Source organism: Gopherus flavomarginatus, chromosome 2 (genome assembly GCF_025201925.1).
Source record: "Gopherus flavomarginatus isolate rGopFla2 chromosome 2, rGopFla2.mat.asm, whole genome shotgun sequence".
Classification (NCBI taxonomy): domain Eukaryota; kingdom Metazoa; phylum Chordata; order Testudines; family Testudinidae; genus Gopherus; species Gopherus flavomarginatus.
The window spans coordinates 208,290,741-208,308,023 of NC_066618.1; the positions used below are offsets into that span (position 1 = coordinate 208,290,741).

At 39.1% G+C, this 17,283-nt stretch overlaps 1 protein-coding gene across 1 annotated transcript in view; it reads left to right on the top strand.

Annotated features, from left to right (window-relative positions):
* Positions 1–17,283, top strand: part of PIEZO2 (piezo type mechanosensitive ion channel component 2) — a 484,884-nt gene that overhangs the window by 293,950 nt on the left and 173,651 nt on the right. Inside the window, exons 6-7 of the mRNA XM_050942210.1 lie at positions 1,597–1,804; positions 5,752–5,965. Of these exons, the coding sequence (XP_050798167.1) occupies positions 1,597–1,804; positions 5,752–5,965 (422 nt within the window). The remainder of the gene's footprint in view (positions 1–1,596; positions 1,805–5,751; positions 5,966–17,283) is intronic.

The following is a 17,283-nucleotide window of genomic DNA, read 5'->3' on the forward strand; positions in this document are numbered from 1 at the left end:
GCCACTTAACTTTTTTCAAATTTGTCTTTCTCTTCCTCGTATTATTTGTTTCTTCACCTTCTTTCTTTCTCACATTCTCTTCCTCTCTCTCATCCTTCCAGGCTTTCATCTCTCTTACTTTGAACTTCCATGGTACATCTCTTTTCTTCCCAGTCTTTTCATCCATCCATCCTGAGCTATCACTCTCCTCATAGCTCTTTCATTCTACTCCCCTGTCCCAAACACATGCACACTTTGCTTTCTTCTCTCTTTCTCTGTTGCTCGGATTCTCTTCATCTCTTTTTCTCTTCTCTGTCGGTGGGAACTGTTACTTGAATACCAGTCCCACATGCTAGGCCTCCTCTTTGAACCCATTTGTAGCTGGATAAACTGATAGTATAACATTACAGAAACAAAGTAGAATGGGGACATGGGGACCAACTGGGATGCTCTTTTGGTGAATTTGATTCAGTCAGGTTTGAGTAACATAGTGCAATCAGTGGATATATTGAAGAAACAAGAAAGCTTGTTTACTGTAATGTTTTTATCTGTGATCTCTTTTTGCATTTATACTAATAGCACACTGCTATTAATCTCTTTTAGAGAGTCACATTTATAGCCACATCCATACTAGAATTACATATATAGAATTATCTTGCTCTGCTATGAAAACTAGCCTTGATAGTAGCATTATTTGATATAAAGAAGCAAATCTAGGTTTGGAAGAAGGCCTAGATTTTTTTTTGATTTCTAATTCCAGGCATGCTACTGATAGTTGTCATGGCTGTTCATTGTGTCAGTGCCTCTTGCTAACTAATGCATGGAAAGATCAAGGAAAAGGCTACTAACACACCCTTCCATCCAATGGATAAACTCTGGGTTCATTAGAAGAGGGATGGGGAAGAACCTGCAATAGGGAATGGTAATGATCCCAAGAAGGAGGTTACCCTGGCCTGGTCTACACTGGGGGTGGGAGGTGTCGATGTAGATACGCAACTTCAGCTACGGTATCTTATTCTGACTTACCTCCTGTCGTCACAGCGCAGGATCGACGTCCGTGGCTCCGCCGTCGACTCCACTACCGCCGCTCACTCTGGTGGAGTTCCGGAGTCGATGGGGAGCGTATTCAGGGATCAATATATCAATCCCTGATAAATTGATCGCTACCCGCCGATACGGCAGGTAGTCTGGACATACCCCCTGAGGAACATCATCTGATAGGGAGCCACTTTTGTTCAGGGCCTGGAAATAATACTAATGATCTGTGCCTCAAAGGGACTTAACAAAATCTAATCAACAAACCAGAATGTTGAGTGGTCATAATTTTGAATAGAAACATGTAGAACTGGAATTACTTGCTGCCTGCCGGAGGAACCAGCTGGATTACATTTGCCAGGGAAAATCTTCCTCTCAAATATTTTTCACCTCTTTCTTCTTAAGACAAGTCTAAGGTGGTAGCCTTAGATATCCAAATAGACTTCTAATATATCTTTCACAACTCTTTATTCAGATTATTTTGTGATTATAGAGTCAGTCACTATAAAAATGACTTGGCTAATAACCTATGTGACACAGGTTCCGCGTTTCATATCACATTGTTTTCTCTCTCTTTCTCAGGCTGGAAGAGAAAAGTTAGAGCCAGATGATGCATTAATATGTGAAGATTTGGATGGTAGAGAAAATAGCGAAGAGGAATTTGAAGAAACCACAAAATTAAAACTATTACGCAGAATTGCCTCAGTGGCTTCCAAATTGAAAGAGTTTATTGGAAATATTATAACCACCGCTGGAAAAGTTGTTGTTACAATTTTACTTGGTTCAACAGGTTGGTGCTTTTGATAAGTTCGCCAAGAGTCCCTAAGATTATGCATTGTACAAATGAATTTCCAGCACTTTGGCACACTGGGGAATAACAATGGAAATTTGGAAAGAAAATTAATTGCTGCTGATTTTTATTTAAATTAGCTTTTTGGCAAGCATAGAAATACAGTGAGTTGATTAATTTTATTTATTTATTTTGGTGCTAGTACTATGTAGCCCACTCATTCTATATATATTCATTTTAAAGCTATTATTATGGCCAAACTGAGAGAGGCTACATGCTGTAGGTAAGAAGTGAAGTGTGCATTAATAGACTAAGTGCTGGCGCCTTCTAACAACACTCACTCACACTCAGACAAGTCGCACATATCACACACACATACACACACATCATACAATATTAAACAAACAAAACGTTACTACTCTTTATTTACTGGTTTGTTATACATTCCATAATAAAAAATGTTCAAATTTGATAGTTTTTTTATGAAATTACAAAATTGGTTGCTAAAGGTAACTGTGATGACATAATATACTTAGACTTCTGCAAGACATTCAACATACTCCTGTATGACATTCTGATTAATAAAAAGAACTATATAAAATTAATGTAATCCGTATTAAATGGATTAAAAACTGGTTAGCTGATGGATCATGAAAAGTAATTGTAAATGAGGGGGTGTGTCTAGTGGGGTCCTGCAGGAGTCTGTACTCGCAATGCTATTCAATGTCTTTATCAAAGAATAAAACAGAATAAAGTATAAAATTTCTGGTGAAATTTGCAGCAGATTCACAAAGAACGGTGAAGTGGTAAATAGGGATGGGGACAGGTGAGCTATGCAGACCAATCTGGATCATTTGGCCAAATCTAGAAACATAGAATGTAGGTCAAACCTAAAAGATGGGAGACTATATCTTGGAATGCAATGACATGGAAAAAGACTTAAGGTTCATGATAGATAACCAAATAAACATGTGTTTCCAATGTGATGCTTTAGCTAAGAGGGCAAATGCATTCTATGGATATATAAACAAAGAAGGAGGCATTCAGAGGTCATATTCCTTCGGTATTTGGAATTAGTGAGAACTTTAGTGTAGCACTGTCCAGTTCTGGTGTCTGCACTTCAAAAAGGATGTTGAAAAATTGAAGAGAACTCAGAAAAGAGCTATAAGAATGATTTGAGGTCTGGAAAAGATGTCTTATAGTGTGAGATTTAAGAAGCTCAATCTGTTTAGTTGGGGGAAGGGAAGTTAAAAGGTGATTGATCACAGTCAGAAAGTACCTGCCAAGGGAAAAAGTTTTTCTCTGGGTAGACCTTTTTTTAATCTAGCAGAAAAAGGCATAATGAGATCCAATGGTTGCAAACTAAAACTAGGCAACTTCAGGCTAGAAAAAGGTACAGTTTTTTAACAGCAAAAGTAATGAGCAATTGGAATAACTTACCTATGAATATGGTAGATTCTCTATCACTGAAGACTTTAAATCAAGACTGGATATCTATTTAAAAGAAAGAACAGTATTATAGGCTGATGCAGATTTACTGGATGAGTTTCTATGGCCTGTGTTATGCACGAGATCAGACTAGATGATCATAAGGGAACCTTCTAACCTTTAAATATATGAATTATTAAAATGGTATATACTCACTTGCTGATTATATACTGGAGGAGAGACAATAGCTTGGCCTAAAGTACCTCATACAAGCCTGTGATGATGCTAATACAACACAGACCAATTTACTGTTAGTGGAAGGTTCTTTTAGCAGAGATGTATAAGGCTAACTTTAGTACGTACAATACTGTGTATCCTACACCTTAGCAGTGAAGGGCTGCAGGCACCCCAGGTTTATGCTAGCTTCTGCTAACATAACCCAGGATGAAAGACCCCTGTCAGCTGAAACACAACAGGAAGTGGAGATTTTCATCAGTGTAAAGAGTTCACAACCCGACTCAGCTTGGGAGCTGAAAGGGAGACATCATCACTCAAGAGTGGGTGGAGCTGGCCTGGAGAGCACACTTGCAGGAGAATGCATTGATTCATTTCCATCAGGTGGCTTCTGTCTGATGGTAGGGTTCCAAACACAGTTTAAAGCTGCATCCACCAAGGCAGGGGTTCTCAAACTGAGGGTTGGGATCAGTGACGTAGCCAGGTGGAGGGAAGAGGGGGAGCGAAAAAAAAAGATGCCACCCGCTGCAGCGCTTTTACTGACGGGGCAGCGTTCCGGGTCTTTGGCGGCACCTCGGCGGTGGGACCTTCACTTGCCTTCACATCATTTCGGCGATGAAGCTTCAGTGCCACCGAAGACACCCGGAATGAGTAAAGGTCGTGCCGCTGAAGACCTGGAGCGCCGCCCTGTCTGTAAGAGCACCATAGCAGGGGGCGCCTTTTTTAGTTTCATTTTTTTTGCTCCTGGATGAGTAAAATTAAAAAGGCACCACTTGTGCTTGCAGCCGCTCCCCGATTCCCCCCCTAGCTACGCTACTGGTTGGGATCCCTCAGGGGATCACAGGATACTTACATGGAGGGTCGTGAGCTGTCAGCCTCCATCCCAAACCCTGCTTTGCCCTCAGCTTTTATAATGGTGTTAAATATATAAAAAGTATTTTTAATTTATAAGGAGGGGTCCTTCTGAGGCACAGCAGGCCACTCTGCTGCAGGATGACTACCCAGACTCAGATGAATGAGCCCCAGATCTCTTGGGATCGATCCACCTTCCATTCAAATACACAATTGTCAAGATTTTTGAAGCAAAATGGGCCAGATTCATCCTTAGTATGATTCCATTGACTTCAGTGGATTGCTTTGGCGATGTCTTTGGCCCATTATGTAGGGTGAAAGTTTCGCCCTTGGGTCATTTCCTCCAGTTTCCTGTGTCTTAGATGTGAGCATCTCCCCATCCCCACCTCCTCAAATCCCCCTCCAGCGTACAGTAGACATTTCATGAGAGCGAAAATAGCAACTTCACAAATGAAGTGTTGGTTAAGTATGTAAAAGAAAATACATGGGATGCAAGAGAGCCCTTGGTATACACTAAGTATTACAAATATTTACGAGGTGTAAATTGGATTACTTTTCATCCATATTTGGCACTTACATAGACCACATGTACTGGATATATTGTAGATGCTCTTTCATTTCCAGTGTACACAGTATCTCACTGACAGGGACACAAATTTCTAGTGATTATAAATTCAATGATTAAAAGGGAGACTTTCATACCATATTCATCACTCATAATATTTTATTATCCTACACATTATTTTACAGAAATGTAATCAACTTGAAAACTAATATATTTTTTAAAAAAAGTTAAAAGTACTTTCAGGTACAGCACCTACCTCTGCGTCTCCCTGCTGATTATGGGGTTTATGAACACACATTCTTGTTTTTCTCTCGTCTTTTACAATGGGAAAGAGCTGTACAAACTAGGAACATGAAGTACTCAGAGGAAATATTGAATTTGACTATATATAGGCATGGCAGAATTTGATTTCGTAATTCTTTCATTACAGAAGATGTTGAGATTCAAAAAGTTAAAGCTTTATAACCATTAAACACAAATTGTCAACATCACGTCAAAATACATCAACCTCTAATAAGTTATCAAGCAACATTTTTCTTACTCTGCCTGTCTGTAAATTTCTGTTAGTACTGATGGAAATATTTTTTCAATCGGTATGAAATCAACGTTTACTAATTTAAATCTAATCCTTCTAAACCTAGCTACATACCAAGTGTTGTTTTTTTCATAGAGTAAGTAAAATGAAATATATATGTTTTATGACATTTTTCAGTTAATAGCAGTCTGAGATGTTACCTATAATAAGTAAAAACTATCAAAACAGAAATGTTATTTTGAAATTGTTTTGATAAATTACATAATGTTTTAGGATTAATAAATGTTTTTAATGCTAATATTCTCAAAGAATCCTCAATATTTATTTTTGCAGGCATGATGCTGCCATCTTTGACATCAGCTGTGTATTTCTTTGTATTTTTGGGGCTGTGTACATGGTGGTCCTGTTGCCTAGCATTTGATCCGCTGATATTCAGCTGTCTGTGTGTATTAATGGCTATATACAGTGCGGGGCACTTGATTGGACTTTATCTGTACCAGTTACAATTCTTTCAGGAAGTTGTTCCTCCAAAGGACTACTATGCAAGGTAAGAGACTTATCTACAGTATTTAATTATAGACAAGTGGTGCACTTTTCTGATGACAGATGTTTTTGCAATTGCTCTTCCACATTACAAATAATTTAACATAATTTTAGGAAAATAGTGTAATGTCAGGAAAATCCATGTTCAGTCTTTGAGAGTCAACGCATGAAGTAAACTTGATTGGTCTTAGAGGCTTCTCTGTGTGAGAGATGACCACAAAGTGCCTTTTTAGGCAAGAGTAATCCTCAGTGGGAAAGAGAAGGGTTCTCTGGCTAAAACGATAAGAGAAACCCAGAAGATGTAATGACCCACGGACTAAGGGAATGGCAGTACATCACCCAGAACATACACACACGTTTGTGGCAGTGGAGACAAGAAGATATAAAATATAACATTACCACCTCTTGATTGGTAGAGAGTGTGCATACATTATTGTCACTGCACTTACTTTGAACTGAGGGCTACTTTGCCAGAAGGTTAAGGATCATGCCTACTTTGCATAATATTAGGCAAATTGTACGAACCCTTCCTATATAGAGGTATATCCTGTGCTCATACACCACACAGCAGTTCCATGCTCATACAGGCAGCCTGGACGTTTGGATCATGTAACATGCTGGTGTCTGAAGTTTCCACACAGCACCTCTGTAATAAATATCTATTGGATGTAAAACATAGGAGAGGAAAGCTTTTTTTTTTTTTTTTTTTTAATCGAAAGGATATGAAGTCATGGAAGTATTTTATTGGTTAGTATGTGTTCCACTGGGTTGTGACCTCAGATTGTCTTCATGATAAATAATGCTTGGGGCCATTATATTTAATTGAATTCGATTAAATCTAACTCTTTAATTTTCATGTTGTCTATGGTAAGTTTCATGTTACTTTCAGCTATTTTAAACTGAAAATGAAAGAACACTTGATGAGCCAGAATTAATCATTTTTTGTCTTAAACCAATTCATTAAAGCAAGTGAAAAATAGAATCTCACAACTGTATATGTAACTGTTTTCATACAACAGTTGGTACATTAAGTACATTGTCACATTAGGTTCAGTTTCTGGCACTTATATTTTTTGACATTTTATTTATTCCACAACTACATTTTGTAATGTTGGGATTGCAGACTTTAGGAAGATGATCTAGGTAGCCATATGGTGCAGAGAATATAAATCTTCACATGTATATCAGAAAAGCGATTCCTAGATGTAGGTTCTTTTGTACTATCTACCATCTAGAGGCCAGCTTAGGCAATCGTATGAATTCTCATAACCTAGAGGGAGAAAAAAAAGAAAATTTATTTTTAAAGCAGATTCTTAAGCAGCCTAAAACACTTCTTTTTCTTATAGGTTTATAAATACTGAGATTAGAAGGGACCACTGGGATCAAGTCTGACCTTCTGTATAACACAGGCCATAGAACTTCCTTTTGCTTCTTTTTTAATATGTTGGGAAAAAATTGCAAACATCCTATTAACTACCTGTGTACTAGGATATGGCCCTATATTATACACCAATAAATTCTTATCATGGTAGAAAGCTTCTCTAATCTGCTTTGTAGTGTGCTGCATAGTATTTTTACTTAAAGCATTAAAGCACTCTCTTTAATTTGAATATCTATAAAGACTACTCTTCTTTTCACTTATTTCAAATCCACACATGAAAACAGCTAAAAGTTTGCAGTTAATGTAGTTTAAGTCTTAATTTTTGCTTTACATTTCTTTGTAAATAGTGCAGTTGTGCTTTTTCATAATAGAATTTCACTTAAAGAGGACTCCAGTGAGATTCCTAAAGATACAAGACCTCAAAAAGCTGAAAAAAACATATAATATATTATATGATTTGGGGCATGTTTTGTTTATTGTCTATTTACATTTCTCATTATCCTAAACTCTTTACAAATTTAAAGTACCAAGTTTAATTAGCCACCTCTTGATGAAAGTTTTAGAATAAAAATATGCATAAGTAAAGCATCCGAGTAAATATGCAAAGTAATTTGACAGTATGGGCAGAAAAGTTGACTCTTGGGCTTTAGAAACTTAACTGTTCTTATAAATATGTGATGTGACTTAAGGATCTTATATTCTAAATTACAGAGACAATAATGTTCAAATGCATAATGTACCAGAAGACAAGTGAGCAGTAGATAGTCTAATCTCTAAGTAGTACATGTATCTTTTTGTAATCACACATCTTGATGTGATGAATTGATATTGATGGGCTTGGTGGAAGTAATAATTTTAGGAGAGAGCTGAAGAAAGAGCAGTAGTGGTATTTGTTGGCCATTAAAGTATGTTCAAATCTGAGAGTGGGAGAAAGCCACAAATATGGTATTAAAAAGAGCTGTATGGGTGGTGCTGAGGCAGTGGAGAGAGGAATAGAAGAAAATGAGATACAGATGTATTTGAGGTGGTACAGAAAAATATTTTAGCATTTCCCATTCTACAAGAAATTTGGTATATTGCTCTTTTATTCACAATATTTGTAGTTTGAGGCACAAGTTTGAGACTAAGGGGGGATATTACAGAGATATATAAAATCATGAGTGGTATGGAGAAAGTGAATAAGAAAAAGTTATTTACTTGTTCCCATAATGTAAGAACTAGGGGCCACCAAAAGAAATTAATGGGCAGCAGGTTTAAAACAAATAAAAGGAAGTTCTTCTTCACACAGCGCACAGTCAGCCTGTGGAACTCCTTGCCTGAGGAGGTTGTGAAGGCTAGGACTATAACAGGGTTTTAAAGAGAACTAGATAAATTAATGGCGGTTAAGTCCATTAATGGCTATTAGCCAGGATGGGTAAGGAATGGTGTCCCTAGCCTCTGTTTGTTAGAGGGTGGAGTTGGATGGCAGGAGAGAGGTCGCTTGATCATTACCTATTAGGTTCACTCCCTCTGGGGCACCTGGCATTGGCCACTGTCAGTAGACAGGATACTGGTCTGGATGAACCTCTTGGTCTGACCCAGTATGGCTGTTCTTAAGTTCTTATGACCCATTAATACGAGTGGCTGGCTCACACACGTAAATCCCAAGTACATTGAAATAAGAAACATATTCTTAATATATTTTCCAGTTATTGTATTTGTTCTGTATTTTGCTTTTCTTTTTCTCTTTCCTATCCAAAATATATTTTAATAGTCACTTACAAGAGGAAGGGGGAACAATTCTCAGCTTTGTTAATTTATGTGAAAATCACATCACCTCTTTGTGCTAAAATCATTGCTAGGGAAATCAGTTCAAGAAGTACGTGCTATTGCTTGGGGTAGGGAGTTGGCTTTGTTACAAGGAGTAACAAGGGAGTTGGCTTTGTTACTTTCACCTGTGCACAAAATAGAGAAGATCCACCTGAAACAGGGCTTTTATTTCTTTGTAAAGTTTAAAGACTCTGTTCCCAGGTTAGACTCCTCCCTTCTCTCACTTTGTGCAGATGCAAGGGCAGACATTAAAATAAATCCTGTTGAGCTATTGAAGAATAATATTTCTCTCAAAGGAGTAGAAAGCTGGACTTTTAAAAGCTGTCAACATTACCATTCCTGGGTTCACAAGAAATGTATGAGTTTTTTCTGGTCAAAGTAACATGTCTGCTTTGGAGAGCGAAATACATCAGTTTGTCAGCATGTAACTTTATGTCAGATTAGATTAAGTTAAACTACATCCGGAAAAGTGGGGAAGTTCTGATGTTAACTGTATTCATCTGCTAATGTTTTCCTCTTATGCTGTACCTTTAAGAACCTCCCACTTCAAAATCCAGCACTAGTGATTAAAAATAAAAGCATCAATTGACCGCTTGTATGAGAGAGCTATATCCAAAAATAAAAACAGAACGGTGCCCGTTGGTGAATTTGAATGTTTTGATCTGAATCCTCCTGGGAAGCTGCAGCAATAAATAAATTAAAACATAAAAAGGATATGGAAAAATATAGCACTATGTCTTTACGATACTGCTTTATCTAGGATAAATATATGGAACTTCTTTAAAGCAGCAATCATGCCACAAAGCCTGCTTATGTTTATGCCTGTGCTATATCCAGATGTAATTTTCATGCCACATTTCATAAAACACAAAATGGTTCTGCACATATTGAAGCCTGATTAGTAGACTGAAAAGTGGGTCCTGTTGGTAGTGAGGAGGTGGAGCCAGGGCACTCATTATTTGCCCTTGACATTCTGCAGTGGAGGAGGGAGGAGGTACAAGTAGTGCCGCTCTTCCTGGGGAACAGTGTCCCTTGCTGGTGCAGAAGGGTGCAGTTTGTGAGACCTTTGCCAGTGAGGATGAATCAGTCCTTTAGTTAGGACTTAGTACTGTAAAGTTTCAAAGTACTGAACAAATATTAATTGAGGTCTTGCTAGCTAGACCACGTTGCTACTGTTACCTTCCTTTTAAACACATATTCTGCCCATTCTTAAGTACATATTCCTTCTAAATTAACTAATTGTGTTATCATTGATAAGTTAGTGATTTACTGAAAGGGAAAAACTGTGGCAACTCAAAAGGATACCATTTTTAAAAATTCATTCTGAAAATATCCTATTTCTGCCATATATATACAGATATATATTCTTTAGATTGACTAAAACAGAATGACAGATATTAAAATGATCTTAGAAACTATATACAAAGTGTGGCATCCTGAAAAAATGTACAGCTATATGTTGGCACTTGCACAAAATGTTTCCTGCAGTTTTTTCAGGTGTGGTTTTTTTATATAGTATCTAGTACGTTGGGTAGCAGAGGGCTTGCCAAGATGAAAAAATGGGATCAATCTAATAACATAAGGCTTATCTCAAGTCATTTACCCTATCCCTTAGCTGAATTTTCAATAACATAGTATATTCACCTAACGATTTATCCTTTAGGTATGTAACTAACTAGTTAATGTGCTTCCCTTCAAAGCAAAGTCCGATTTAGTGTTTATAACTTACGGTTTAAAAATGAATGTGTTTGCCTCGAGAATGAGTTTAACCTTATAAGTTAATAAAAATCTTAACAATCTAAGACAAAAATTGTATGTTTGTGTCTTTTTATTGTCTGAATGGAGATCACTAACTTCTGGTGATATTGAGGGCCTCATCTTATGATGTCAATCATCTGAAAGGCAGAAAGCACTTCAAGTCCTATTGAAGTGAATGGGAGTTGAGGGTGCCCAGCAAGTTACTGTATTAGATCCTGAACATATAGGTCAAATCTGAGACCTTGTTCTAAGCATAAAGGAAATTGCCTTCTGAATAACATCTATTTATCTTTTATGGGGTTTACTTTTTATAGCAGCCATCACAGTAGAATCTAAGCACTGCATTACACGACTAATCTAGGTCGTCTTCCACTCTGATAATGCAAAATACTCGAAGAGTCATAATGGCTGAATTATTTGCATATTTACGAAAGAGAGGGAGTTCTTCCCTTTCCCTGGGCCCAACTCAGAACCCTTCATTTGAACATCCCCAAGAGCTGGGATCTGGATTCAAAGTTTGCAGCCCAATCTCTTTTCTGATATACAAGGGAAATAAAATGTGTATGCATGGTGAATAAAAAATGTCTAGGAAAAATAGTGAAATTGGTAACTCAAATTAGTCACAGACAAAAATTGCATTGCAGCAGTATATTCTTTTTTACAAATGAATTCTCTGGGTTTCTTCCCCTCTTCTCCTCCTTCCCCCAAAAGTAAGTCTTAGAGACAAGCGGAACATTCTTCTCAAACCGCAAACCCACTGGACCGGAGCCTGCCTTGGAGACCCAGTACTGATGAGAAGTATTGATAAGGATGTCCAGTCAGAAGGAAGATAGAAATCCATTTGTATGTTCTATATGGAGCCACTATATGGATGGAGTACACTCTCTGCTCCTTGTGTCCCCTTTCTAATCTTTCTAAGCATTGATATCAGACTTGACAGCATGATATCTGAGTGCCCTCTGTGGTGGAGGAAATCAGTCTGCTGCCCTTGCTCCTTACCCATCATCATCTGCCAGTGAAAGCACACTGAGCACCATTCCAGACCACATAAAAAATGGGCCTCCTGTCTTAACACCTCTCTTCTCACAGCCGAATTGCACTAATTATTTTGCTAGGGAGCCTGCTTTGACTTGATTTAACGAGGGGATTTACCCCTAAAAGAGCAACAGAGGTAACTGATTGTCATTGTCCTCACACTAATTTCCCAAGGAAGATGCATATTAATAATGAAACATCGCAGAACTCAGAAAGCTAGTAATAATATTTAGAAATAATACCTATGTAACTCCCTTAAAGTTTTAGGTCTTTTTTACTACAGGTTTGGCCAGTTCTGTTAGCAGCTTGGAAAAGCAATACTTGTCCTTACCATTATACTAATTTCTTGCCTGTATTAAATCTAAACTATAAGGTAGCCCAAGGCATGTGCTGTTCTGGATAACACCTTTCTTTGGAGGTGTTTTGTCCCAGGTTTTTATCCACCAAACAAGCACGGACATGATGAGCTTCATTATACGCAACAAACTCCCTCGTTAGGAATCATTTCTTTACTGCCAGGTGGCACAATGAATCATATATTTTCTAAATATTTTTGATGGTCAGTACTCTTTGTGAATATCCCAACTCTACTGAGGGCTGGCCAAATGCAGGGCCCTTGCATCTGTTGTTATGATATTATACTTAGTAATATTTGGACTGTGGTGGCGCCCACTATGTACTAGGCACTTTCCAAGTGTCCCAGGCACCTCACAATCTGACATGACAAGCCACATACAAAGTGTTGTGGAGGAGAGAGAAAATGTAGGACCAGATTCTTAGACCTGCTCTAACCACATTACACTACTCATTCTATGCAAAGGTAGCAGAGACTGCCTCCATCTTGCCAGCTGAAGATTCCCCTGGAGTTTGGGAATTCCTCAGCATGTAGTGCTGGCATGGGTGATTTCCATACCACCTCCCTGCAGCCTCCAATGTAGAAGGCAGTGAGGACTATGACTGAAGTGCACTGTACTCCAGCTATCCCTAGTGGGGGATGGTCCCTTGGGGACTTCTGTCAGACAGTATAGTGTAAAGCAGCTCCTTAGGCAAATTACTCTGTCCAGGGTTAAGGCTGAGATGGAACTGGACAGAGAATCAAATGTCCAGAACCTGCTGCCTGACAGATGTCCTTGTCCTGGAGTGCCAAATGGATATTGGGTGTAGCTGAGAATCTGGCCTCAGGTTTTTTTTAACTCAGTGCTAGTTTTTTACTACTGCTAGACACTTAGACATTTTTAGTTAGCAGCAGGGCCGGCTCCAGGCCACAGCGTGCCAAGCGCGTGCTTGGGGCGGCATGCTGCGAGGGGCGTTCTGCCGGTTGCCAGAAGGGCGGCAGGCAGCTCCGGTGGATCTCCCACAGCCATGCCTGCGGAGGGTCCGCAGGTCCCCCGGCTCCGGTGGAGCATCCGCAGGGACGCCTGCGGGAGGTCCACCAGAGCCGCGGCACTGGCGAGCGGCAGAGCGCCCCCCGCAGCATGCCACCATGCTTGGGGCGGCGAAACGGCTAGAGCCGGCCCTGGTTAGCAGTTATTGTAATCTTCATGATAGAAGTAAGTCTAAAGGAGGGATATGGAGGAGGATGAAATAATGGCCTTATAGACTAGTTCAGAGTGCGTCTGACAAAGTGGGTATTCACCCATGAAAGCTTATGCTCCAATACTGTTAGTCTATAAGGTGCCACAGGACTCTGTCACTTTTTACAGATCCAGACTAACACGGCTACCCCTCTGATACTAGTTCAGAAGGGTATTCCATGTGTAAATCTAGAGGTGGAAGAAAGCAAGAACAGCTGTGGAAGAGGCTGACAAAAGACAGTCAAGGCTAGCACCATTGTTGGAGACAGGATTGGGAGGGCAACATAAGAAATGAGTTGAAAGGGAGGGAGGAACAGAGTTGTGAAAGATGTCAAGGATGACAGAAAGAAGTTTGAACTTGATGCATTGCAAAACCACCATCTTCAGTTTATAAAATCTCTAGTTATAAAGATATATTTAAGGAAACCCATCTATCTGCAAATAATTATTTTATATTGTGCAGTCTTCTGCAAAGAGCAGTAGTTCTTATTGAGACAATGGATTATTGTATCATTAATTACTAATTATTTCTGTAAACTGTTATACATATTTGCTGTATCTGCTCTATCTATGCACAGGATACTAACTACAGAAAGATACAGAGTGAAATTCAGAATGTCCTCTGAGGATCCTGTTTCTTTATGTCAAGATACAAAACATGTTTTTTATCTTGAATAATTAGAGTCTAGATTTATTCTGCTGATGATCAAAGCTTTCATAGTAAAACAAAGCTTATGGGATAAGATGTTGGTCCTGTGATCCGTGTTTCATTCCTGGGCCTAATTTCTTATTTACTGGGCCAGCAGGGCCTGGGAGTGCTTTGAAAGTAGTGTTGCCAACTTTGGTTGGATGAATTCCTGGAGGTTTCATCACATGCCATTATCTTTAATTAAAGATTAATCTTTACTTCCTGGAGACTTCAGGACAATCCTGGAGGGTAAGCAAACATTTGAAGAATGGGAGTGCTTCCTGTCTCTTTACATTGACCCATACTGCCAAGCTAGGAGTGGCATGAAGTCCCATTTGGTCCTAGTAGTTGAAGATGATGTCTATGACCTGGAGCATATCAGAGAGGATTGGAAAGAGGATGTCTCCCAGTGAGGATGGAGATGGGAGGATGAAGACTGAGGAGAAGTCACTGCCTTCAGAACTTTAAGGATAGATGCTGGAATTCAGTACTGTGCCCACTTAAAAAATAACTCCACCCTTTTAATGTATATTTTTAAACATTTTATTAGCTCAAACAAGGAAAACTGAAAAACTGTCTCAATTCAGGCCACATCCTAATAGCCATGTCTGTCCCCACTATGTCAATAATCCTAACACTTTGGTTTTCACTTACTGTTGTTAATCCCTATACAGCCAGTGAAATTGCAGACAGTTCTTCTAAAATCTGCACGGCAGATGCTATGTAATGAGACTCCCCTTGCCTCACTGCCATGTCCAAAATTTATGTAGTAATTAGACATTTAATAGAAATACGATATTCTGTTAAATTGACAAGAAGTTAAATTAAAAGAGGCAGAAAGATGGTATTATTTTTATAAACCAGGACTCACAAGGAGATATACAGATGATGGAAAAAAGTTACCTTGGCTATTTCCTTAGCTACAAGACAACACTATATTTCTCCTAAGAGACAGTGTGATTGAGAGAGTTACAAAGAAGACCCCACGTTTCTATTGCTTAGAAAGTCTTCAGAATGTTTCTCTGAGAAGTCATCAGATACTGAGTCATTCCATGAGATCAGCAATACAGTGATTAAAATAAATGTGCTTTATTTCTTGGCCAACTGCCCAAAATAAAAAGTAGAAAAACACAACCCATGTTCACAGGTGCTTCATAACTAAAAACTAACTGAACTGTGTATGCTGTAACGCAGAAACTGTAATATCATATATATTGTGCATTGACTCACATTAGCCCCTGTTGAGTCTTTGTCATTGAAGCCAATCTTGTCTTTGCACTCCCCTGAATCAAGGGACTTCACCAGGCTAGTGTTTGCTCTGTGCTACGCTTCCCAAAGTGGAGTTAGCCTGCCTACATGAGTGTACATTACAAAGTTTGGTGCACAGTGACTGCGCTCCACCTGTGTTCCCTGAGTCAGGGGTGGTTGTGCTCAGTGCTGCTACTTCTAGGTCATGGATGGTGTGCTTCAGGCCTCCTCCAACACCAAGCTATTCCTTTTAGGGGTTCGTTGTACCTTAACATTATGGAATTTTTGCCATTTACTTCAATGGGGCCAGGATTTCACCCTCTTTGTAAATAGGGTTTAAAAATGTAAACTATTAATATCTTAGTTTGTTTTTAAAAATCACCTTGAATTTCTGCCTGGGATCTTCCTGCCTGTAAGGAAAGTTAAGCATTCAATCTTGTAGTTTATGAGCAGTTTTGCAGCATACCACTTCCGTCCCTCTGACTTACTCTTCCCCAACACACACACTATTCTCTGACCTCTCCAGAGGGCTGTCAGCGGACCACAGTGCCACAAGAGGTCTTACATCGCCCACTTTCAGAGAGACAAGAGGAGAAACAGAGACAGTCAGACCACTCTGTGCAAGGATCCCCACAGAAAGATCCTGGCCAAAGTATGTTTAAAGAGACAACATTATAATTATAATCAATATTTTCAAACAGTAAAGTTAGGATATTAGGTATCTGATTTTCAGAGGTGCTGAGCACCTAGCAATTCCGATTGAAATTATAGTTCCTAACTTTAGGTCCCTTCATTTGAAAAATATTAGCCAGTATTTGTAATATAATACATACATCCTAAACTGTGCTACTACAGATAGCATGGCTCTTTCATTTTCCTTAATCTAACTGACATTTCTGTGTGCTGTTGGTTTACTTTTTGCCCTTCACTCCTCATGAACAGTGAAGCTTAACCTGGTTAATTTCACTTTCTGGGTCAAAGTTACTTGGGGTCAGGACTGGTCTCTGACAACAGACACAAGGTGGCTACAATCTCCTCTTCCCCGGGGACCTGCAGCCAGCCCAGGTAGCCACAATGATAGGATTGATATCCCCTAAACAGCCTTGCTGTGAGCACTGCTAAAGAATCTCTGACTGAAATTAAAGTGGCTCTCACTCAGGGCTAATCCCTTGGGATACTCAGCAAGTTACATGGGGGTGACATGGACCCATTGTTTATAATTCATTTCCCTCTGCGTGTGTTCTCATCATATTGTGTTTGGGGGCTTTAATATTACAGGTGAATAATTTAATTAAATAAAAATTGTGGACTGTTGCTAATCATAGATGGTTTAATAAGTCACGCCTAACTCTTTTTAAAATATCCTTAATTTTGTGTCAAAAAGTCCTTGATGGTGTTCCTTTATGAAAATAAACTCCAGACAGAAAAAAAGTCAGAGCTACAGGGCCTGACTGAACGCTAAGCTTCCATGACCTTGCAAAGAGCACCTAATACGCCACAAACAGATGTCATACCACTCTTAGCAATGCAATCATAGCTGAACTGTTTGACAACTAGTACAAACCATAACAGGCTACGGTGGAGTATATACAAATGCTGATATCCTCCTGACAATGAAAACCACCTATAGAGGGGATTAAATGTGCAGACACAGCAATGAGGCCTGGTCTACACTACACGTTTAAACCGAATTTAGCAGCGTTAAACCGATTTAACCTTGCACCCATCCACACAACGAGGCCCTTAATATAAAGGGCTCTTTAAACCGGTTTCTGTACTCCTCCCCGACGAGAGGAGTAGCGCTGAAATCGGTATTGCCATGTCGGATT